The sequence below is a fragment of the Oncorhynchus keta genome, chromosome 20, assembly GCF_023373465.1.
Source record: "Oncorhynchus keta strain PuntledgeMale-10-30-2019 chromosome 20, Oket_V2, whole genome shotgun sequence".
Taxonomy (NCBI): Eukaryota; Metazoa; Chordata; class Actinopteri; order Salmoniformes; family Salmonidae; genus Oncorhynchus; species Oncorhynchus keta.
The window spans coordinates 7590807-7614253 of NC_068440.1; the positions used below are offsets into that span (position 1 = coordinate 7590807).

Here is a 23447-nt window from a genome sequence, read left to right on the forward strand (position 1 = left end):
TCTCTCTTTGTTGGCATTGCTTATGTTTTAAGGCGACTCCATCAATCAATGCCTGTTATCTCTTTGAATGAGGTGTATGGTCTATGCGCAATCAACACTTGTCTCAATCCGTATCATAGTGATGGTAGTTATTACAAATGGCCACAAGAGGGCTGGCGACACATCTGTAACTCCAGTACAGTGAGTCTGTGTTATATACCGTATATATATTTTTAGTTTGCACATACATGCTTGTGCGCCACTAGACTAAAACCCAAATAAATAAAAAATTCATTCGCCCACTTCACTCTTCCAGCCCCTCCGAAATCGGGATGATTCAAACTAATTGGTGGACATCATTTGCGGAACTGCTGTTTGATGGGGAGTGAGCTAAACGGAGTGGAGATTGCTGGGTTGAAGGGACATTGGGTGGATCAGAGTTGATGAGGGGCTGAGTGGTGAGTGCATACTGTAAATTCTCTAATTCTACTCCTCATTCAGAATATGGGCATGTCCCAAAGGAAAGTTTGCGTGTTGACTCATCATCCGGGTCACGATGGGGATTCCCCAGAGGGGAACAGACTGTGTGAAATCTCATGTAATCAGAGGGGTCAGAGCAGTACAGCACATCAGTACAGTACAACAAGTGACACAGTGGGTTCACGTCTAAAGCCATAACGTTAATCATTATGTAGTGAACTGCTAAGTATGATAATGGATTTGCCTAAAGTGGAGTGGAAGAAGGGGACGGAGAGGGAGGGAGGGAGAGAGAATGTGAGGGATGGATGGATGGATAGATATAGGGAGCAAAGAGAGAGAAAGTAACAGATGGGCGCGTGAGGATTAAGTCAAATCTGGGTGTATTTCTGTTAGAAACTCACCCAAGAAAGACGAGCGAGGGAGGGAGAAAAGGTGAAGAAAGTGAATATGGTAGAGAGGACAAAGGAGCGTAGAGAGTCGATGTCTCTGAAGGCCTTATACGGTAAGTTGTTTTCTTTAATTCGTTCATTCACAAACATCTGTTCGGTAACTTTCATGCATGCGTTGTACAACCGTAATGGGTGGACAAGGACTCAATGGAAAGCCCGCTATTATGCAGTACATAGGGAAAATACAATGGGTACGGCAATTGGAAATCATATCTAGGCACAGGTATTACAAGAAATTAAACCTATCTACCTATGATAGCCGACAAGTAGCCCACAGGAAGTGTGGAAAGTAGATTTTATCTTGGGGAGCTAGTTTTCTACAGCTTCATATGTACTGTAGCACCATCTGAATTACATGGGAAGGAAAAGTGGTACTGCGTGTGTGATTGTGTGCCGGCTGTGTCATATTTAATCATATTGTTGGACAATGGGGATAGGAGATTTTCTTTGGTTTACCCGTTAAATTTATGCAGTCCCTGGACTGCCCCAAATCTTTTACAGTTTCGAGCGAAGCAATACAATAGTGTCAGAGTATCTGGAGTGTATATGTATGAGACTCTTCGAAAGGACCGATTGATTGACAGTTTGAAAAAATAAATAGTTGAAATGCTTACAGATTTAAATAATTTGAAAATTGAAGGGCTTGTAATTTGATATTTCGGGGGTAAATTGACCAAGTTTGAAGGATATTCCAAATGTTGGAATATTTTGGTATCACGATGGGATAAATTAAATGCATTACTTTTCTGGATGAACTTCCAAATGCCTTATATGGGTGTCACGAGGGAGCAGTCTGACAAACTCCCGGTCTTACTGTCACGAGGAATCATCTCTTGTCATTATTTTGTGTTGCAATTGACAAACCAATCTGGCAAAAGGATTCCAAATAGGTTATTCGGGTTGTCCTCATAGGAGAACCCTTTTTGGTTACATTTTTGTAATATAGCATACGCTCTTATAGAGAGCGATTTACAGTCGTGACTGCATACATTTTCATACTTTTTTTTGTACTGGTCCCCTGTGGGAATCAAACCCACAACCCTAGCATTGCAAGCGCCATGCTCTTGTAACGGATGTGAAACGGCTAGCTTAGTTAGCGGTGCGCGCTAAATAGCGTTTCAATCGGTTACCTCACTTGCTCTGAGACCTTGAAGTAGTAGTTCCCCTTGCTCTGCAAGGGCCGCGTCTTTTGTGGAGCGATGGGTAACGATGCTTCGAGGGTGACTGTTGTCGATGTGTGCAGAGGGTTCCTGGTTCGCGCCCGGGTATGGGCGAGGGGGACGGACGTAAAGTTATTATGTTACACTCTACCAACTGAGTCACCCAGGGAGAAACTTTTTTTTGGTTCTTTGTGGAAAGGGACCTCCATTGAACCAAAAAGGGCTTCTTCAAAGGGTTCTCCTATGGGGACAACTGAAGAAGCATTTGAGCTTCTAGATTGCACTTTTTCCCCCCTATGTGTGTATAGTGGTAATGTGTGCAGATGGACTGATGCAGATGTTGCCAGATGAAATAAAAAAAACATACAAGCATCACATCTGTGATTCTGCTATCTTTGTCAGACTGCTATTCTACATAAAGACCATATCAACACAGATGGATGGATCTTTCGATTACTATTCTCTGAGGTGACCAATAATGATTCATGGAAATGAGACAGGCATCATTAAACCATCCCTATATTATGATGATGATGATTGTGATGATGCCGAAGATTGTGATTATCGAGATTGCTATGAGGATGACCACGGTGACGATGATAGGACGATGATTCTGTGGGTGATTGTGATGATTGCAAAAGATTGTGACGATGAAGAGAAATGACAAAGATTGCTGTGGCGATGATGATGATGACGATGATGATCATGGTGTCACGTTCTTTCAAAATCGAACCCAGAAGCAAACCAGGACAAGGAGAGTAGGAAGAAGGTGAGTATTTATTTACAAGTGAATGTGAATGGGTAGATATATCCAGGTTGGCGTAGCGGGCAGCGGTGGTGAGTTGATGGGAGTAAATAGGTGGATCCAATGGGGTAGCGGAATACTCCGACGACCAGGCGGGAATGGGGTAAATGATCCGGGTGAGTAACTGAAGACAGAACAAACGGAGGTAAGTTTAAGGCAAGCAATACGTAAAAAACAACAAAACAAATTCTATCCAATTTGAGGCGGATACTATGGCACAACATACTGTTCATGGCTAACGATCCGGCAGGGAATGGATGTCAGGTCAGAGCTTTTGAAGGGGAGAGGTGATGATCAGGACAGGTGTGCAGATTACTGATGGGATACAGGTGCGGGTGAACATTGATCTCCCAACAAGCTAATTCGCCCGGCAACCAGACAGGGTGCGTTCCAGGACACCGGAAACACACTCCAGGACAGAAACACAGGCAAACACAGACTCAGGAAGCGGGATTCGTGACACATGGACTGTTGACAAAGTCCACATAGTCCAAAGTATGTGTGTAATCTCAAACTTTTCTGACTATATGGATTACATCGTTGTCTAAACCTATTGCCATGTAATGTGAAATGTTTCTATATAAAGGAGATTACAGTGAACAGTGATTCCTGACAGATTCTGCTGTAGTTTGTTGCCCCTTAATTACTCCTCCCAATACTAATCCAAATTATTTGTCTTGCTCTATAGCTGTTTGGACAGACGTTACGATCGTGAGGTCGAATGGGATTACCCAGATTTACAGGGAGATTAACACAGATTACGGGCCAACAGAGAGGTAGATTGAGAGATTGGACTAATCATTACATCAAATCACAATCTTCCTAAGAAAGCCGAGATGCACGGGAAGAACAGAATATGTCCTGAGAAAGAGGAGACAGGAGAGAAGGATTGGGGGTTGTATAAAACGTGGTGAAATTGAAGCGTTTATCTTCCAGGACACAACTGTATAACAGCGAACACATGACAATTCCACGTCATGAAACTGGAAACATGGGATGTAGCATTCAGACGAAAAAAATAAGAAAATGTAAGAAAAATGCATTCATTCAATTTTTTTCTTCCCAAATCCAAAGATGAAAAGCTCTCTGCCTGATTGCCTCAGTTCAATGACTGCTTTGATTTACCTCGTTAATCATCACAAGTCGTTATCGAGGGACCACCGCTGGATCAGCCTGTAAAGGGTGGAGGAATATCGAGAGGACTCGTTAGAGTAGAGCATGACAGAGGCTAGAGGCTAGCTAGCCCTCATCCGCATCCAATCCATCTGTCTCGCTCAACCGCAAGTAAATCTTGTAAATTTCATTGTCCCCTGATCCTGTGTTTTATCTATTTCTTCTTCCTCTTTTCTTCTTCTTCATTCCCTCCCTTTATCCTGCCTCTGCCTAATCTCCTCTTCTCCTCTCATCCCTCCATCCCATCATTTGCTCACAGTTTCTTAATCCCACTCCCCAAAACCATCCCTCTGTCAATCCCCGTCCCCACTCCCATTTCTCCACTCTATATCTCTCCATTCCATTCCCCTCATTGAGTCCCCCCCCCCACAGTTCCCTCCTCAGCATTGTCAATGCCCTCACTCTAGCTGGTCTCTCCTCAGTCCTCTGTCATCCCTGCGTCCGTCCTCTAACCAGCACCCTCACCCTCCTTCGTTTCACCATCCTTCGTCTCAAGCTCCTCTTGAGACACCCCGTCTCTCCCCGTCTCTCGCTTCTCTTTCCAGCCTGTCTCCCACCTCTCTGTCTCTCTATAGGAGGGGCATCATTTCTTCTCGCAGTGGCCCTCGCTCCACTCCCATAAGCCACCATGCTGGAGAGCATGTCACGATGCAACCGCTCCCTGCTCTCCCTTTCCCTGACCTCGCTGGCCCTGGCACTGTCCATCCTGGCCTTCTGCACCTCGTACTGGTGCGAGGGGACCCACAAGGTTGTCAAACCCCTCTGCCTCTCCCCGGTCAAGTTGAAGAACTGCGGGCAGAACAACAGCCAGCCCTACACCACAGGTGGGGAACTAATTCACCTCTTCGCCCTGTGCCAGAACGAATCTGGAGCCCAGTGACTAATGATTTGTTTCCCTCACTCTATACTTGAGGACTCGCCCCTGTTGAACCTCCCCTGTTGAACATGAATCCTGAAACTGACAATTATGAGTTTTTAGATTTGTCAGGGGAACCCTTAGCAAAAAAAAAGTCCACCTATCCCTTTTTCGCCATCGCTCTCTGAGCAATCTACTGTATATCAACAGAAAGCAACCAGAGGTCTGTTGACATAGTCTACATAGTCCAATGTATCTATGTAATCTCAAACTTTGTTGACTGCCTGGATTACATCGTTGTCTAAGCCTATTGCCATGTAAATGTGCAATTTTTCTACATAAGGGAGATTACGTCAAGAGCAGTGATTTCTGACGGATTTTGATGTAGATTGTTGCCCCTTCATTCCATTGACACTAGGGAGCACTTTTGACCTCTGTCCCTGCAGAATATTAAATGGTGGTCTTGCTATGCCTTTGAGGAACATGGCTGGAAGATGTGTGTTTCTGGAGTTTATTGTACGGCGTGTAGACTAGACACATACAGTACCAGTCAAAAGATTGGACATACCTACTCATTCAATGTTTTTTTTCATTTTTCATTTTCACAACTATGAAATAACACATATGGAATCACGTAGTAACCGATAAAGTGTTAAACAAATCTATATATGTGTTATAGGTGAGATTCTTGGCATTCTCTTAAGAAGCAGCGTCACCTGGAATGCTTCTCCAACAGGTACTCTATATCTCACCTAAAACTGTCAAAATATTCCTGTCCCAACTATCCCCTTTCCCTCTGTTGTCCTCAGAGAGTCCCACTCTGGACCCCAAGAAGCCGGCAAACAACGTCACCTTGTCGCCCCAGGAAAAGGAAGAGCAGGCGAGGCGTCGGAAAAAGGCCCTCGCCAACGCGGTGCACTACATCTGGGAGACGGGCGAGGACAAGTACATGCTGCGCTACTTCCACACAGGTTTCTGGTTGTCCTGCGAGGCACACAATGAGGGTGAGCATTGGGCTAGACATTGAGGTCTTTATCCAGACCGTTGTTTGAATATGCTTTACACTTATAGAAAGAGGGGTTAAGTAGGCTTCATCCCAAGAACCTAATGATGCCTGGTCCTTGTTATGTAAGATCCAATCTCCTCAATGAATGCACTTGTTACGACTGTGATACAATATGTGATATGTGGTTGTTTCACCTTGCTATAAGGAATGCATGCACTAATTGTAAGTCTCTCTGGATAAGAGCGTCTTCTAAATGACTAAAATGTCAAATGTAAATGTAAATGAATCCCTCGCCTTAGCCAGTAGTTGTTTGACACAGAGAACTTGATTGGAACAGTGAATAAAACACGAGATAGCTCTTGTTTTAGGCTGTTGATCTACAGAACCTTCATTCGAGTCCAGTCTTAGGGTCGGACCTAGGACTGAGCCTTGTGGAACCCTAATAATGACCGGACACTAGTGATTAGAATGCACTATAACGTTGATATATCTATCAGCAATTGCCATTGTGCCTTTGAATATGGCTGTTTTGCTATTCCACTATCAATCTCTGCAAGTCTGGTTGCTTTAAGACCATACTCATCCACTGATCTGGGATTGTCCCTCATTTTTATTTTTATTTTTTATTTTACCTTTATTTAACTAGGCAAGTCGGTTAAGAACAAATTCTTATTTTCAATGACGGCCTCGGAACAGTGGGTTAACTGCCTGTTCAGGGGCGTTGGACTAGCAACCTTCCGGTTACTAGTCCAACGCTCTAACCACTAGGCTACCCTGCCGCCCCTCATCAGCCGAGGCTATGAAGAAGTAAATAATCAGGAGCGGGTGCTTTGTTAATAACTGAATCGTCTTTAATGTCAGCCATGTAAAGTCAAGTGTCAGTGAAGGCTAACTTAAAAGGAATATCTTCCCATATCACCTCAGGAATCATTTGCTAGATCACTGTAGAGAGAGGAGAGTTAAGAGCTTTGGTCTTGACCCTAAGATAGAAAACATCTGGTGGATTTCTCTCTCTCTTCTCAATGTGGCTTATTTTACTTCCCGAAAGCCCATGCCAATTGGAGCACTGTCTTAAGATCTCAGAACAGCCACTCAAGGGATCTCTTGTTAAATCAGTACGTCCATTTTCTTGACAAGGCCCTAAAAGATACATTTGAATATACTAAATTAAATTGGATTTGTAACTAATCACATTCTATTTGTCCTATAGAGGAGAGGTGCCGAAGCTTCATTGAATTGACTCCAGGAGAGACGCAAGGTTTGTGCTCGTTCAAAGTACATATACTGTAGGTGCTGCTTATACGCCAACATTACATTTCAAATAAGAACTGTAATGCCAACTTTTTATCTCTCTACCTCTGTCCAATCTTAATTCTCTCTCTCTCTCTCTCTTTCGCTCTCTCTCTGACAGGGGTGCTGTGGCTGTCAGTAGTATCAGAGTTTGCGTACATAGGCCTGTTGGCCATGGGCTTTCTCCTCATGTGGGTGGAGGTGCTGTGTCTCTGTGCCCGTAAGGAGATGTACGCTCTCAAGATCAACGCATTTGCCGCTATATGCACGGTCCTTTCAGGTGAGACTGCCACCACTGGCAGAACTTTCTCTTATCACCAAAATGATACATGCCAAGGCTATGAATACTCTGTAAACATACCCAAAAGATAAAGCATTGATTATTCGATGTTAGTCTAATAAAATCGGGGATTGTCAGCAAATACCTTTTCTCTCTTAGGTCTGATGGGAATGGTGGCTCATATGATGTACACCACAGTGTTCCAGTTGACTGTAAGCATTGGGCCAAAAGATTGGAGACCACAAACCTGGGACTACGGCTGGTCATTTGCGTAAGTATCTCCTTAGGCATCGTTCACCCAAGTGACAAAATTGCTTATTTGTTCCCTTAACCCTGAAAGCAGTCTTTGGACATGGAGAGACTGCAATCCATGGTTTGGTTTGTTTGTCTTGGCACGGTCTCCATTTTCGAACCACTAATCAATGGAAAACAGTGGGTCCAGAAGGATTGGAACTCTTGATAAAGAGGAGCAAAAAAAGCCTGTATAAAATAAATACATATACTGAGCTATATTTTATGCTATTTTTATTTTTTAAATCATTTATATTTTATACTAACACAATTTCTCAGAGAAAGAGATGTTGTTTAACTAGTAAAATATCTCAAAAACATAGGAGTCAAAATGATTGGATCCACTGTTTTCAATACTCCAGCATCCTACACCTTGCAAAGATGACACTGAAACTAAGGATACTGAAGATAATGACACTGAGATGTTTTTATAAAATGTTTTTATGAGATTGGAGAACACATCGGGAGGGATCTTAGACCATTCCTCCATACACAATCTTCCCAGATCCATGATATCCTTTGTCTACACTTATGCACTACCCTCACCAATTCAAACAGCAGGTTTTCAATGGGTTTTAAATCGGGAGACCGAGATGACCATTGCGAAATTATGATTTTGTGGTCAATGAACCTTTTCTTTGTGGATTTTGATGTGTGCGTGGCCAAATACCTTTATTTTCGTGTCATTTGACCATAGCACCGGTTCCAATCTAATTGCCAATAGCATTTAGCAAACTCCAGTAGGTGCTGTGGTCAGATGACATTAAAATAGAGCTCTTTGGCCATGCACACTGTCACGATTGTCGTATGGAGTAGACCAAAGTGGTTAGAATACATTCTTCTTTATTTAATGAAGAACACGAAGAACACGAAGAACAAAAAAACGATTAAGACGACCGTGACCGCTATATAAACACTGTGCTAACATATAACATAGACAATAACCCACAAAATACCCAAAGAAGATGGTTCCCAATCAGAGACAACGATAAACACCTGCCTCTAATTGAGAACCAATCTAGGAAACCATAGACCTATATCAACACCTAGATAGAAACAACCCCATAAATCAACAAAACCCCTAGACAGTATAAACACCCTAGATGAGACAAAAACACACTCGTCACACCCTGACCTAACCAAAATCTATAAAGAAAACAAAGAATACTCAGGTCAGGGCGTGACACACACCAATGGTGAGTTTGGCCCTCGAAAAACAATGCATGCAGAAAATACCTGATTCTCACTGTAAAATATGGTGGTGTATCTTTGATAATATGGGGCTATTTTGCTTCCACTGGTCCTGGGGCCCTTGTTAAGGTCAACGGCATCATGAACTTTACCAAGTACCAGATATTTTAGCCAAAAACCCGTCTCTGCTAGGAGGCTGAATCTTGGCCACAAGTGGATCTTCCAGCAAGACAATAACCCCAAGCACACATCGAAATCCACAAAGAAATGGCTAAAAAAATCAACATTTTGCAATGGCCATCTCAGTTTCTGGACTTGAACTGCATTGAAAATGTGTGGTTTGAATTGAAGAGGGAAGTCCAATTGTACTGTACAGACAATATCAAGGATCTGAAAATATTCTGTACGTAGGAAGGGTCTTCTCCAATCTAAAAAAAAACATTTTAGAAAAAGGGGAGGGTGCTGGAGTATTGAAAACAATATATTTGTTTCATTACTTGTTAAACAAAATATTTTTCTCTGCTCAATTGTATTAGTATAAAATAATTGTGTTTGTACAAAATAATGGATCCCTTTATCAAGGACCTTCCGGACCTCACTGTATGTATCCGATATTAGCATCTTTTAAACTTCCTAGGCCATATTTACAGCCTATCTATAACCAATGACCACTACAGCCCTACCATCCTTTCTCTCTTTTACCTCCAGTCTGGCCTGGATCTCCTTCAGCTGCTGCATGGCGGCAGCTGTCTTCACCCTCAACTCCTACACCAAGACGCTGATAGAGATGAAGCACCGCGCCCGTGTTCGTCTGGAGGAGGCCCGGGCGGCCATCCAGGCACCCTCCTATGACGAGGTGCTGCAGGCGGACGGCGGCATCTACTCAGTCAGCAGCCTGCTCCAGCACTGCCATCAGGGGGCGTTGAACGACCCCATGTGTGGGGGAAGGGGGCCGCTGGTGGGCCCGGGGGTTCCAGACCCCAGAGGGCTGGTAGTGATGGCTGGTGGCTGTGGGACAGAGGGGTGCGAGGACTGCGAGAGGGAGATGGACGAGATTGAGGACGCCCTAGACAGGGAAGAGAGGGAGGAGATGGAGAGAGAGGACTGTGAGAGGTGCTGAGGGAAGGGAGGAGGAGGCGTTAAAAAGAGGTTCTGGCCATCTGAAACTTGTTTTTTCTTTTTTAAAACTGTGAAATGGACTGTTCTTGATTTCAGTAATTTCAGTGATAACTATTTCAGTACCTCCATCCATGCATTAAATCTGAGTAGCTAAAGCTCTGTAAAACCAAACACAGAGAGCGAAATGTATTGTCCGGGTAGAGGTCAATATAGACAATCACTAAGAAATGCCTGGCATTGGTCACATTTAACATGTACAATATAGCTCACTTTTATTCTATGTCTTTATGTTAACCCTGTTATTACTATCATGATATTGATCGTAACTGTTCATCATTGGCGGCAGCGTAGCCTAGTGGTTAGAGTGTTGGACTAGTAACCGAAAGGTTGCAAGATTGAATCCCCGAGCTGACAAAGGTACACAATCTGTCGTTCTGCCCCTGAACAAGGCAGTTAAACCACTGTTCCTAGGCCGTCATTGAAAATTAGAATTGGTTCTTAACTGACTTGCCTAGTTAAATAAAGGTAAAATAAAATAAGTAAAAATCATGTCAGTTTTCATGTCATGTCAGTTCTTCTAAATAAAGTGGACAGATCCTGGGAATTGTCTGTTGGGACAACTGTCTCAATATCTCCAGTTGATGTCCAAAAATAGAGGATTTTATCTTGTAGTTAAATGAAGAGTGATTCAAAGATTACATTCAAAAACACAGGGAGCTTTGGAGGTTAAGACAGATGCTTTCAAATGCAGAAGATTATGTCAATAATCTCCCCAGTCACAGGTGCAAGAGAGATAGAGAGATAGAGAGATAGAGTCTATGCCTTCGCCATGGTGAATCACTAAAACAATAAAGAAATACACTACGGAAAAGAAGGAGCAGCGCGTCAGAAAACAGCTCAATGTAATTGAAGAATCCATAGACTCTAACCACTTCTGGGAAAATTGTTATCTAAAATTGTTATCTTGGCCCTATAACAAAGAACAAACAGCAAAAAAACATATACATGATCAAATACAAATCTTAGAATCAACTATTAAAGACTACCAGAACCCACTGGATTCTCCAATTACATTGAATGAACTACAAAATACAAACCCTCCAACTCAAAAAGGCCTGTGGTGTTGATGGTATGAAAACGAAATGAAAGAATATACAGAACAAATTCCAATTGACTATACTTTAACATCATCCTTCGCTCTGGCGTCTTCCCCAATATTTGGAACCAAGGACTGATCACCCCAATCCACGAAAGTGGAGACAAATTTGAACCCAATAACTGCCGTGGGATATGCACCAACAGCAACCTTGGAAAGATCCTCTGTATTATCAGTAACAGAGGAGGGCCTACAGCAGCACCTAGACCTACTGCACAGATTCTGTCAGACCTGGGCCCTGACAGTAAATCTCCGTAAGACAAAAATAATGCTGGTCCAAAAAAAGGTCCAGTCGCCACAAATCCAAATTCCATCTAGACGCCGTTGCCCTAGAGCACACAAAAAACTATACGTACCTCGGCCTAAACATCAGCGCCACAGGTAACTTCCACAAAGCTGTGAACGAGCTGAGACAAGGCAAGGAGGGCCTTCTATGCCATCAAATGAAACATACAATTTGACTCTGTTCACAAACACAAATAGCCCCACGACAGCAACACAATTAAACCAACCAAATCATGAGAAAGCAAAAATATAATTATTTGACACATTGGAAAGAATTTACAAAACAGAGCATGCTAGAATGCTATTTGGCCCTAAGCAGAGAGTACACAGTGGCAGAATACCTGACCACCATGACTGACCCAAACTTAAGGAAAACTTTGACTATGTACAGACTCAATGAGCATAGCCTTGCTATTGAGAAAGGCCACCGTAGGCAGACCTGGCTCTCAAGAGAAGACAGGCTTTATTTTCCCTTTTGTACTTTAACTATTTGCACATCGTTACAACACTGTAGACATATGACATTTGAACTTTTGTTTATTATCTACTTCACTTGCTTTGGTAATGTTAACATGTGTTTCCCAACTTAAGGAAAACTTTGACTATGTACAGACTAGGCAGACCTGGCTCTCAAGAGAAGACAGGCTTTATTTTCCCTTTTGTACTTTAACTATTTGCACATCGTTACAACACTGTAGACATATGACATTTGAACTTTTGTTTATTATCTACTTCACTTGCTTTGGTAATGTTAACATATGTTTCCCAACTTAAGGAAAACTTTGACTATGTACAGACTCAATGAGCATAGCCTTGCTATTGAGAAAGGCCACCGTAGGCAGACCTGGCTCTCAAGAGAAGACAGGCTTTATTTTCCCTTTTGTACTTTAACTATTTGCACATCGTTACAACACTGTAGACATATGACATTTGAACTTTTGTTTATTATCTACTTCACTTGCTTTGGTAATGTTAACATATGTTTCCCATGACAATAAAGCCCTTGAATTGAATTGTGAGAAAGAAAGAAAGAAAGAAAGAAAGAAAGAAAGAAAGAAAGAAAGAAAGAGCGGTTGGAACTAAGGAAGGATGGATTGATGAATGTGACAGCCATCTCTTCAAGCATGTAGGATTATTCAGATGTATGTGGTAAATGATAGAGCATTTAAATTAAAACAAAATGGTAGCCTATAAGATCGTGACAATACTGTGTGGAATGTCTTTGGCAAGAGTTTACATTTTGTATGGATTGATTTTAAATGTAATGTTGACATTTCCAACCAGAAAATAGACATTTCTATGAATAATGTATCAAACATAAAAAACAACAACATTTTCTTGAAGTGGAATGCTTTATTTCACAATACTACTTTTTGAATCAAAACAGCAAAACAAATTGTGTACAAAAACAGAGGGGGGAAGCACAAATCACACAAATAATCAAAAACAAAGAACACAATCATCTGATAGACAGATTTGATGTTGTCTTGCTACACAACCTATCTTTCTAAGAACTATTAAAAGGGCAATTTTTATCTAATGAAACTTGAAGGTAATGGAATCTAAAGTTTATGACAACTCTTTCATAAAGTCAGTATCTTATCAAAATAAAAGGTATGTGTATTAAATGAGTGAGACTTCAAATGCTGCTAGAACCGTTCTCAAAAGACAGAGTAAACACTAGTGATCTTCCTGTCCGGGTTGGCGCCCCCCCCTTGGGTTTGTGCCGTGGGGGAGATCTTCGTGGGCTATACTCAGCCTTGTCTCAGGATGGTAAGTTGGTGGTTGAAGTATCCCTCTGGTGGTGTGGGGGCTGTGCTTTGGCAAAGTGTGTGTGTGTGTATGGGGGGGTTATATCCTGCCTGTTTGGCCCTGTCTGGGGCTATCATCAGACAGGGTCACAGTGTCTCCCGACTCCTCCTATGTCAGCCTCCAGTATTTAAGCTGCAATAGTTTATGTGTCGGGGGTGTCAGTCTGTTATATCTGGAGTATTTTTCCTGTCTTATCCTGTGTCCTGTGTGAATTTAGGTATGCTCTCTCTAATTGTCTCCCTCTTTCTTTCTCTTTCTTTCTCTCAGAGTATCTGGGCCCTAGGACCATGCCTCAGGACTACCTGGCCTGATGACTCCTTGCTGTCCCCAGTCCACCTGGTCGTGCTGTTGCTCCAGTCTCAACTGTTCTGCCTGCGGCTATGGAACCCTTACCTGTTCACCGGACGTGCTACATGTCCCAGACCTGTCTCCACCCGGCACAGCCAGAAGAGGACTGGCCACCCCTCATAGCCTGGTTCCTCTCTAGGTTTCTTCCTAGGTTATGGCCATTCTAGGGAGTTTTTCCTAGCCACCGTGCTTCTACATCTGCAATGCTTGATGTTTGGGGTTTTAGGCTGGGTTTCTGTACAGCACTTTGTAACATCAGCTGATGTAAGAAGGGCTTTATGATTGATTGATTGATAGTTCAGCAATAATTTCAGTGCAAGCATTAGCACTTTGATAACGTTTGTGTCTATCATTTTCAGAGGATAATATTAAGACAAAGAAACAAATTGAAACTCACAATCCTTAACCTTCAATAACAGGGGCAAACTCTGAGTGAAGTATTTTAAAAAGTTTACTTCGAAAAGAGGAGATTTCATGAGGTAAATGCCATAAAGAATTGTATCATAGTTGGCATTGTGTGAGTCTACAGTATTTAGCCCTTGACCTTTATATTAGATTGTGTCTGTCGGTATCAAGATCAAGGTCTTTCTGTCAACAGGGACCAAGTTACATTTTAAACACAATCTCTAAAAGGTCCTAAAACATTATCCTAAGTTTGCACTACCTTTGCTATTATTGCTTTATTGGTACACATATCAAAATATTTAACAAATTATTAGCTAATGAGTAGCACGTCTGGTATGAAGTATTATCAACAGATTACTCATTGCTTGCTTTCATTTTCTAAACCCCTCTTAATACTCTTTACCCTTTCTCAAAACATTCCAAAGCTAAACATCAAGTCCCAAAAATATACAGTATATAGTAAAAACAATACCAGTATATAGTAAAAACAATACCAGTATATAGTAAAAACAGTACCAGTATACAGTATATCGTAAAAACAGTACCAGTATACAGTAAAAACAGTACCAGCATACAGTATATTGTAAGAACAATACCAGTATACAGTATGTAGTAAAAAGTAATGTACCGTGTAGCTCAGTTGGTAGAGCATAGTGCTTGCAACGCCAGGGTTGCGGGTTCATTGTATGTTTTTAGAATCACGCGCAGCTAAAGTATTTGGAGGAAAACATACTATTTGAACCGAAGTCCGATAAACATTGAAGTTAGACTGGGATTAAAACAAAATACTTTCTGCATTATGATGGGTAAGTTGAGGATAGGGGTGGGGAATGTGGAATGTAGGAGCCTGATCCCAGATCTGTTTGTGCTGTCTTGTCAACTCCTATGGTCAACTCTTACGGTCATGTCCTATGACCATAGGACTTTATTAGCAGAGGGTTACTTGTTGGCAGGTTCATATTGAATGAGGCGAAGCGCATCCTCATTGTCCATCACACCCTTGATGAACTCTCCTTCTGCAACTCGCTCTGAGGTGGAGAGAGAGAGCAAGAGGAAGAAACAGATAGGAATCATCCTCATCATCAGGTTTATATTACAGTTCAAATGTCAAATCACATTAAACAAGACGTTCTTCTCCTCACCATTGTCTTCTTTCTCAAAGAATGTCCAGAGTTTGTTGGCCCTCTTCTCCGGTGTGTTCTCGTCATTGGGCAGCTCAGCTTGTTCATCCTTGGGAATTAGCTTGAAAATAGCCTGTTGGGTACATAAAAATGGCATACCTTCAATCCCTGAATCTCTTATTAGAGACATGCTTCTATTTGAGCCAGGTGTTTATTTCCTTTATACTCAATAAAATGTTGAAAAGACTACCACACTGTTTATTGTGACAAGTAGGACCCGTATAAACATTGTAATAACAAATCCGCCGCAGATCAGACTTGCAACGACTAGACTGCCTATCATATGCACCCCATTTCGCGTTTCAACCCCATGGAGAACGGTACCGGTGATATTGCATTTTCTTTTTGGTGGCACAATGGCTAGCAACAATGACAGAATTTTGTACACATTTTTTTTAATGACCATGGGAATATCGGAGCTGTGTCCATGCTAATCTCGTAAACAATTCATTTCAACCTGGTGTTTATTTGAAGCAGGTGTTCAATTGCTGAAATGTGTTTTCGATGCCCGGCTATTTAAAAAAGGGACAGACGGCTATTTGAGATTCAACGTTTAATTGAAGTTTTATATGTCACTTTCATCGGCTATTCTGTAACACGGGAGATTCACTGACAAATATGTAAAGCAAATTTCTGCCGACTACGCCAAAATGTCAAGTTCAATCATGTTGTCCAACACAAATAACTACTATTATGGAACCATTTTTATCCACATTCACTTTAGGAACTAATAGGGGTGGGGAATGTGGCGTGCGGCGTGTTGGTGTGAAGTGTTTGTGAAAGGATGCCATGGATATTCTCTCACCCTATATAAACTACAAACACCAGATCACTGCAGTGAGAATATATCCTTAGAACACCCCAATCCTGTTCTTTCTAATCTTCTCATGAAATCATATTCCAGGGCTGATTATTTTAAACAGGCGATTACTGTGGAACATTGATGTTTGTACTACGAAAATGATCCAATGATAATCTGTAATGTAAGGCTAAAGAAAATGTATCGCTCCGAAGCAGTCAAAAACACATACTGAACACATACTTTCCTGAACGATGTAAATGTATGAAATACTCAGGTACCATTCACATAGAAATAAACATGTATTTGCGTTCTGTGAATATACAGTGCCTTCGGAAAGTATTCAGACCGTTTGACTTTTCCACATTTTGTTATGTTACAGCCTAGTTCTAAAATTGATTAAATAAAACCATTTCCTCAGTAATTTACCCACAACACCCCGTAATAAAAAACAGAAATACCTTATTTACATATGTATTCAGACCCTTTGCTATAAGACTCGAAATTGAGCTCAGATGCATCCTGTTTCCATTGATCATCCTTGAGATGTTTCTACAACTCGACTCCACAAATCCAAATTCAATTGATTAGATATGATTTGGAAAGGCACACACCTGTCTATATAAGGTCCCACAGTTGACAGTGCATGTCAGAGCAGAAACCAAGCCATGAGGTCGAACAAATTGTCCGTAGAGTTCCGAGATAGGGTTGTGTTGAGGCACAAATGTCTGCAGCATTGAAGGTCCCGAAGAACACAGTGGCCTCCATCATTCTTAAATGGAAGAAGTTTGGAACCACCAAGACTCTTCCTAGAGCTGGCCGCCAGGCCACACTGAGCAATCGGGGGAGAAGGGCGTTGGTCAGGGATGTGACCAAGAACCCGAGGGTCACTCTGACACAGCTCTAGAGTTCCTCTGTGGAGATGGGAGAACCTTCCAGAACCATCTCTGCAGCACTCCACCAATCTGGCCTTTATAGTAGAGTGGCCAGACAGAAGCCACTCCTCAGTAAAAGGCACATGAAAGCCCGCTTGGAGTTTGCCAAAAGGCACCTAAAGACTCTCAGACTATGAGAAACAAGATTTGCTGGTCTGATGGAACCAAGATTGAACTCTTTGGCCTGAATGCCAAGCCTCTCGTCTGGAGGAAACCTGCCACTATCACTACGGTGAAACATGGTGGTGGCAGCATCATGCTGTGGGGATGTTTTTCAGCAGCAGGGACTAGGAAATAGTCAGAATCGAAGCAAAGATGAAGGGAGCAAAGTACAGAGAGCTCCTCAATGAAAACCTGCTCCAGAGCACTCAGGACCTCAGAATGGGGTGAAGGTTCACCTTCAAACAGGAAAACAACCCTAAGCACACGGCCAAGACAATGCAGGAGTGGCTTTGAGACAAGTCTCTGAACATCCTTGAGTAGATTGGTTTTGAGGGATTTCAAATGTTAGCATCCACCATTTATAAATATTCTTCTTATCTGAAACTTAGTTTTGATTAAATCGCATTGTGTTCCCATGGCTTGTAAGAAAATCAAAATAACATTTTGGAGAGAAAAACGGTGGTACAAAAAACACTAAATCACATTTTAGTGTTTCAACTGTAAACAGGGAGCTTAAATAAGATTAGAGCCTAAGGACTGGTGTGAACTGACAGATCAGCAGCAGCTTGTTCTCATTTACAGTTCACATAGACTCAGTTTGTTTAGAAGGATTTTTTTCTGTCTATATATACACAAACAAAAATATAAACGCAAAATGGTCCCATGTTGGTCCCATGTTTCATGAGCTGAAATAAAAGATCCCAGAAATGTTCCACATGCACAATAAGCTTATTTCTCTCAAATTCTGTGCACAAATGTGATTAAATCCCTGTTGGTAAGCATTTCCCCTTTGCCAAGATAATCCATCCACCTGACAGGTGTGGAATATCAAGTAGCTGATTAAACAGCATGATCATTGCACAGGTGCACCTTGTGCTGTGGACAATAAAAGGCCACTCTAAAATGTGCATTTTTGTCTCACAACACAATGCCATATTTTTTGATAGGGCGTGCAATTGGCATGCTGACTGCAGGAAAGTCCACCAGTGTGCATCGAAATCGGCCTATGCTTCGTGGCCTGCGCTCCACGCTCTGGAGTCAGAACGTTGAATAAGATTAAATTATTGTTCGTTCCATGTATGCATGGTGTTGAAACAAACACAATTGCATTTTATAGATGTCAATTTGAATGCCCATTGGGAGGCCCATTTTTTTTAAAGGCATCTGTGACCAACAGATGAACATCTGTATTCAAAGTCATGAGAAATCCATAGATTAGGGCCTAATGAATTTATTTCAATTGACTGATTTCCTTATATGAACTGTTACTCAGTAAAATCAATGAAATTGTTGCATGTTGCGTTAATTTTTTTGTTGAGTAACCACTACTACCCCAAGCAAAATACATTATATGGTGTTTGCCATTGGTCACGTTTACATGGCAAAGCACTGACTGTTCAGTTATTGGTTGGCAATATTGCATGCTTCATCATGATCGCTATAGGGTGGGGCACTCACTGTCATTCTTTAGCATTTTTCAGGCTCGAAGGGCCATATATGAAATGATAGGTTGAAAAAAATGTTTTAATTTGGACTAAAACGTTATTCACAATTTTAGTATTCAACCTGCTTTGAATGTTTGAACAAGTCATACATTTACTTTCAGACAGCCATGGGAGATAATCACACAGTGAGTGTCACATACTGTACATCTTGACCTGCAGCCTAGTGTAACCGGTGTTAAATGTCTAGCTAGTTAGCGGTGCGCGTCAGTAGCGTTTCAATCAGTGACGTCACTCGCTCTGAGACCTTGAAGTAGTTGTTTCCTTTGCTCAGCAAGGACTGCGGCTTTTGTGGAATGATAAGGTAACGATGCTTCGAAGGTGATTGTTGTCGATGTGTGCAGAGGGTCACTGGTTCAAGCCCAGGATGGGACGAGGAGAGGGACGGAAGCAATTCTGTTACACCAGGACACAGCGAGATGTGTCTTTAAATCTTAAACACTGTATAATCTCAGTCCCCATTCTCTCCTAACCTACATTTATCCCTCCTTCCCTAATTCCCTCCTACACCCTTTCAATTTAACCTCAGGGCCCAGGGAATACGGTCAGAAGTTGTAGTGGAGTGGTATCAGTGCTTGAATTCATCTGCACCAGCAGGGACAATAACACTGAGGCAAAACAATGTATCCCTGCCTCCAGGTCACGATAGTGCTTTATCCTATGGTTGAGCGCCATTGATGTCAGCCTCGCCCATTTCTGGGTAAAAGGTTTGTGGGTAGAAGTATGTAGAAGTATCAGGGGTCAAGTATTACATCTTAGAAGATCAAACAGAGCTTGAGGCTTATCCCTCCTCCATACTGCCTGAGACCCTAACCACAGCCCCTCCCCCATCTCTGTCAATCACCAAGTAGCACATCCATGTGACACTTGATGACCAGAATCAACCTCACACGGCTTTAAACCCCCCTCAATGCCAATACAGAGGCCTAGATTAAGGCTGGTTTGAATTTAGATGACACGCATCAGTTAACATGCATGTCATCTCTATTGATCTGTCTATCCACCCACCCATCCACTCCCCGCTTCTCCTCCCCCACTACTTACGCTGCAGATCTCGGTCACTTCCGACTTGGTGATGTATCCGTTCTTGTCCACGTCGAACAGGGAGAAGGCCCACTCCAGCTTTCTGGTGGTCTTGCCCGTGGACGTCAGGTGCAGCGCAATTATGTACTCCTTGAAGTCCAGAGTGCCGTCGTCGTTGGTGTCGAAGGAACGGAAGACGTGCTGCGCGTACGTCTGGGCGTTGCTCTCGGGGAAGAAGCGGCTGTAGATGACCTCGAACTCCTTGGGCGTGATACGTCCAGAGGGACACGACTTCTGGAAGCTCTCGTACCACTGGGTGATCTCCGTCTCAGTGAACTTGGTGCTGAGCTTCAGGTCTTCCAGGATCTCCTTGGAGACGGCGCTGCTCTTGGCGTTCCCCATGTTATGTTTTCAGGTGAAAGAAATAGCCCCGTTGTGTCTTTTAAAAGGCAAATGTATATCAACACGGACTGTGATGTGTGTGTTTTTTTTGTACGTCTTGACAATGTACGATATCCAGAAGATGGGAGGCTGGGTCCGTTTCTCTGTAAAGCAGGCTTTTCGCTTGACCCCTTGAAAAGCAACTCTAAATGAAAATATAAATGAAGTCATTTAATAAGGTTATTCCAGTCTAACAAATCGCAGAGTGGAGTCCAATGTCTTTAATATTTACATGTTTCATCAAGAGAAGTATCTTGGCACAACCGGCCATCCATAACTAATTGCAGTAGTGTATCCAGCATGTGACGGGATGACAGTTATCGTAGACATGATAACCATAATCTGTGCTCTGTGATCTCCGTCTAGTAGGCATAAAATACCCATTCCTAATTATCGGGTCTAGGATAAAGGCTACAGTCAGCTAATGAGTTTACACACACAAACACACACACACACACAAACACACACACACACACACACACACACACACACACACACACACACACACACACACACACACACACACACACACACACACACACACACACACACACACACACACACACACACACACACACACACACACACACACCTGAACAACATCCAGGCTTCTTAAAGAAAAACTAACAGGTCTGTAAGAGCCGGAATTCTTACTGGTTGGTAGGTGATCAAATACTTATGTCATGCAATGAAATGCAAATTAATTACTTAAAAATCAAACAATGTGATTTTCTGGATTTTTCTTTTAGATTCCGTCTCTCACTGAAGTGTACCTATGATTTTAAAAAATACAGACCTCTACATGCTTTGTAAGTCGGAAAACCTGCAAAATCGGCAGTGTATCACATACTTGTTCTCACCACTGTATATATATAAAACCTCCCAGTAATTTATTGGGTAAAAAAATGTTTCAGAATTCATTTGCCTTCTTCAGGGTAATGTCATGAATGCTTGGGCCAGGTTATGTAGACAAACAGTGCAATTAATGCAACAAATGACAATAGTAAGGGTTGTGTCGTAATTGCTAGGTTGATCATATTGAATTGAGCTAAACTGTTTAAAGACAATAGCCCACAGCATATTGAATATATTCTGCCATAACAATTATTCAATAAATTACTGGGAGGTTATATATATGGAGTGTGTGACTCTCTTTGTTTTTTATTTTTTATAGCTTATTCACCATTAGCCAGCACCTCAACACTAAACATTTTTCTCTGGGTGTGTGCCAGCTCATGCTTTTTTATTGGAATGGAATAAATGAAACGGAGTCAAATGTGGTTTCCATACGTTTGACTCCGTTCCATGAATTCCATTCCAGCCATTACAAAGAGCCCGTCCTCCTATAGCTCCTCCCACCAGCCTCCACAAATCACTGTGCTAACACACATAGGCGACTAAAAACATCATGCTGAAAACCTGTGGTTATTCCTTTGATCTATGACTCAAATATGGACTAGCATACTTTCATGATAATACAACTTTAAAACGGCTGTAATGTGTAGTACAGAAAAGGTGTACATGAGACCATTAGAAGCTTCAAAAGTACTAAAACAGAAGTTAAAACTATAGCTGAAATGAGTACAGTATGTTGAGTAGATACCAAAAAACGAGAAAGTCCATATTAACCTAATGCTTTCAGAAAGGAGTTCCAATCCTTCAATTTAGAAAGAAAACTGAAATCTCAAAATCAATTCCAATCTTCCACATAAATTTGAAGGGGATTTAACCCATCCCTGGCTCCAAAAAAATGAATTTCCTTGGAGTACAGCTAGAACTATAGACAGAAACAATTAAGGAAAGACATAAATAGACATAAATAAAGATGAATTCAAACGCTTACCTGTGTGAGTGACTCAGAGGAGACAAGTCAAGATGAAAGTGATATTCATGGTCAGCGGAGAGCAAAGTGGGATCCTGCTACACCTGCCGGTTGGGCTAAGTCAATTATACAGGATCGTTAAGGCGCTAAGCCACAAACACACCCAAATGAACTTCTCATCTTCTTCTTTTTGTTTCTCGATCATTCCATGCCTACACGTTAGCACACACTAAAACATATTTTATGTCATGTCCGTGTAACGTCATAATATGTCCTTGTTTTTTCTATTGCCCTGTCTCAACAAGCAAAGTTCAAACAACTTTAAACAATTCAATTATTTTAAATATTTCGCCATGAGCGTTTTATCCACATAGGTTGCTGTGTAGTTATTGACTCTAGCTTTTACCTTCTTCACTAAGACTTGTTGTCCGTTATCAACGCTTGAGTTGAATAAGAACAAAACAACAACGGTCTTATAGGCATTAGCTGTTTTTTATAGATGTCAGAGGTTAGTGTATAGGGGCCATGCAACCATTTCTCAACACATTGTTAGCAGGTCCTAGATAGCCAACCGTAGGTCCGTTTTTATGGTTTAGGTGCTTTAGTCAGTTACGATCCCACTTAAGTAGAGGGTTTGGTCAAACATGTTCAACTATGTACACCAACATAGAAACAAATGAATGTCTGCTCGCTGTTTCGTTGTTCCCAGATGAGGTGATTTAATAAAGCTTCAAGCTTTATTCATATCGCCTTCAAGGTAAATGACCACATTAGCGTTATTAAATCACCATGTTTGGGAGCAGCATAACAGTGAGCAAAGATTCCTTTTTTGATGTAGATCTTCGACTTTGAGCATGGTCTGGGAGAGACTTGGTGGGGAAAAGAAGACGGAAGCGGACGATGAAGTGGATTCTGAATCGAATGGCGGTAGACCCGAGGAGAATTAGTGTAGCAAAAGTAGTGTACAGTGATGAGTGTCCCTTCGTATCTAGTAGAAGTACCGTATCTTAATGAGGAGCAGCTGAGCAGATTACCAATCTTGAAGAAACCATTTGAGATATCCAAACTGGCGGAGAGAGTGCTGGGTAAAGTGGAGGCTGTGAGGGTCACGAGAGGCGGGCTTGTTTCAAATTTTTTTGTGCTTCTGCGGATCGGAAGAAATGTGCGTCTCTCCAAATTTGATAAGTTTGAAGTGTCATGTCTGTCTCATCGTAACAGGGCACACCTCAAGGGGGTTATATCTGGAGTCTCGTGGGAAGTCGATTTTGAAGAGATGAAAAATGTTCCTGGAGTGATTGATGCACGTCGGATGAATCGTGTGGTGAATGAAGAAGAAGTCTATCTGTTTTGGTCATTTTTCAAGTGTTTGCAGGAGGGAGAAGCAGAGATGTACAAGTTGTAGAAAATATCATATCATGTCTTATAAGGTGAGGAAAATGTGACATGTTGCAATTGTGGTGGGAACCATGAAGCAACGTCTTTGGAATGCCCGACAAG

The 23447-nt window shown here is 41.9% G+C and overlaps 2 protein-coding genes across 4 annotated transcripts; one reads left to right on the plus strand and one right to left on the minus strand.

The window, feature by feature from the left end:
- Positions 1 to 591: 591 nt before the first annotated feature.
- On the plus strand, positions 592 to 12096 carry LOC118399039 (germ cell-specific gene 1-like protein). Of its 3 annotated transcripts, none has more exons than XM_035794799.2 (7): positions 592 to 961; positions 4306 to 4870; positions 5712 to 5906; positions 7119 to 7166; positions 7320 to 7478; positions 7638 to 7749; positions 9669 to 12096. In XM_035794799.2, exons 2-7 carry the CDS (start codon positions 4675 to 4677, stop codon positions 10078 to 10080), a joined length of 1122 nt encoding a protein of 373 aa, XP_035650692.1. In that variant the 5' UTR covers positions 592 to 961; positions 4306 to 4674; the 3' UTR covers positions 10081 to 12096. The 3 variants fall into 3 exon arrangements, with proteins under 3 accessions (XP_035650692.1, XP_035650694.1, XP_052327955.1); XM_052471995.1 differs by lacking the exon at positions 592 to 961 and adding an exon at positions 1345 to 2837; XM_035794801.2 differs by lacking the exon at positions 4306 to 4870.
- A 59-nt stretch (positions 12097 to 12155) lies between these two features.
- Positions 12156 to 22396, minus strand: LOC118399041 (visinin-like). Its single transcript, XM_035794803.2, has 4 exons — positions 21972 to 22396; positions 19709 to 20273; positions 15228 to 15339; positions 12156 to 15113 (listed from the first exon to the last, which is right to left on the minus strand). The coding sequence occupies exons 2-4, from the start codon at positions 20087 to 20089 to the stop codon at positions 15025 to 15027; spliced, it is 582 nt and encodes a 193-aa protein (XP_035650696.1). The 5' UTR covers positions 20090 to 20273; positions 21972 to 22396; the 3' UTR covers positions 12156 to 15024.
- Between the last annotated feature and the right edge of the window lie 1051 nt (positions 22397 to 23447).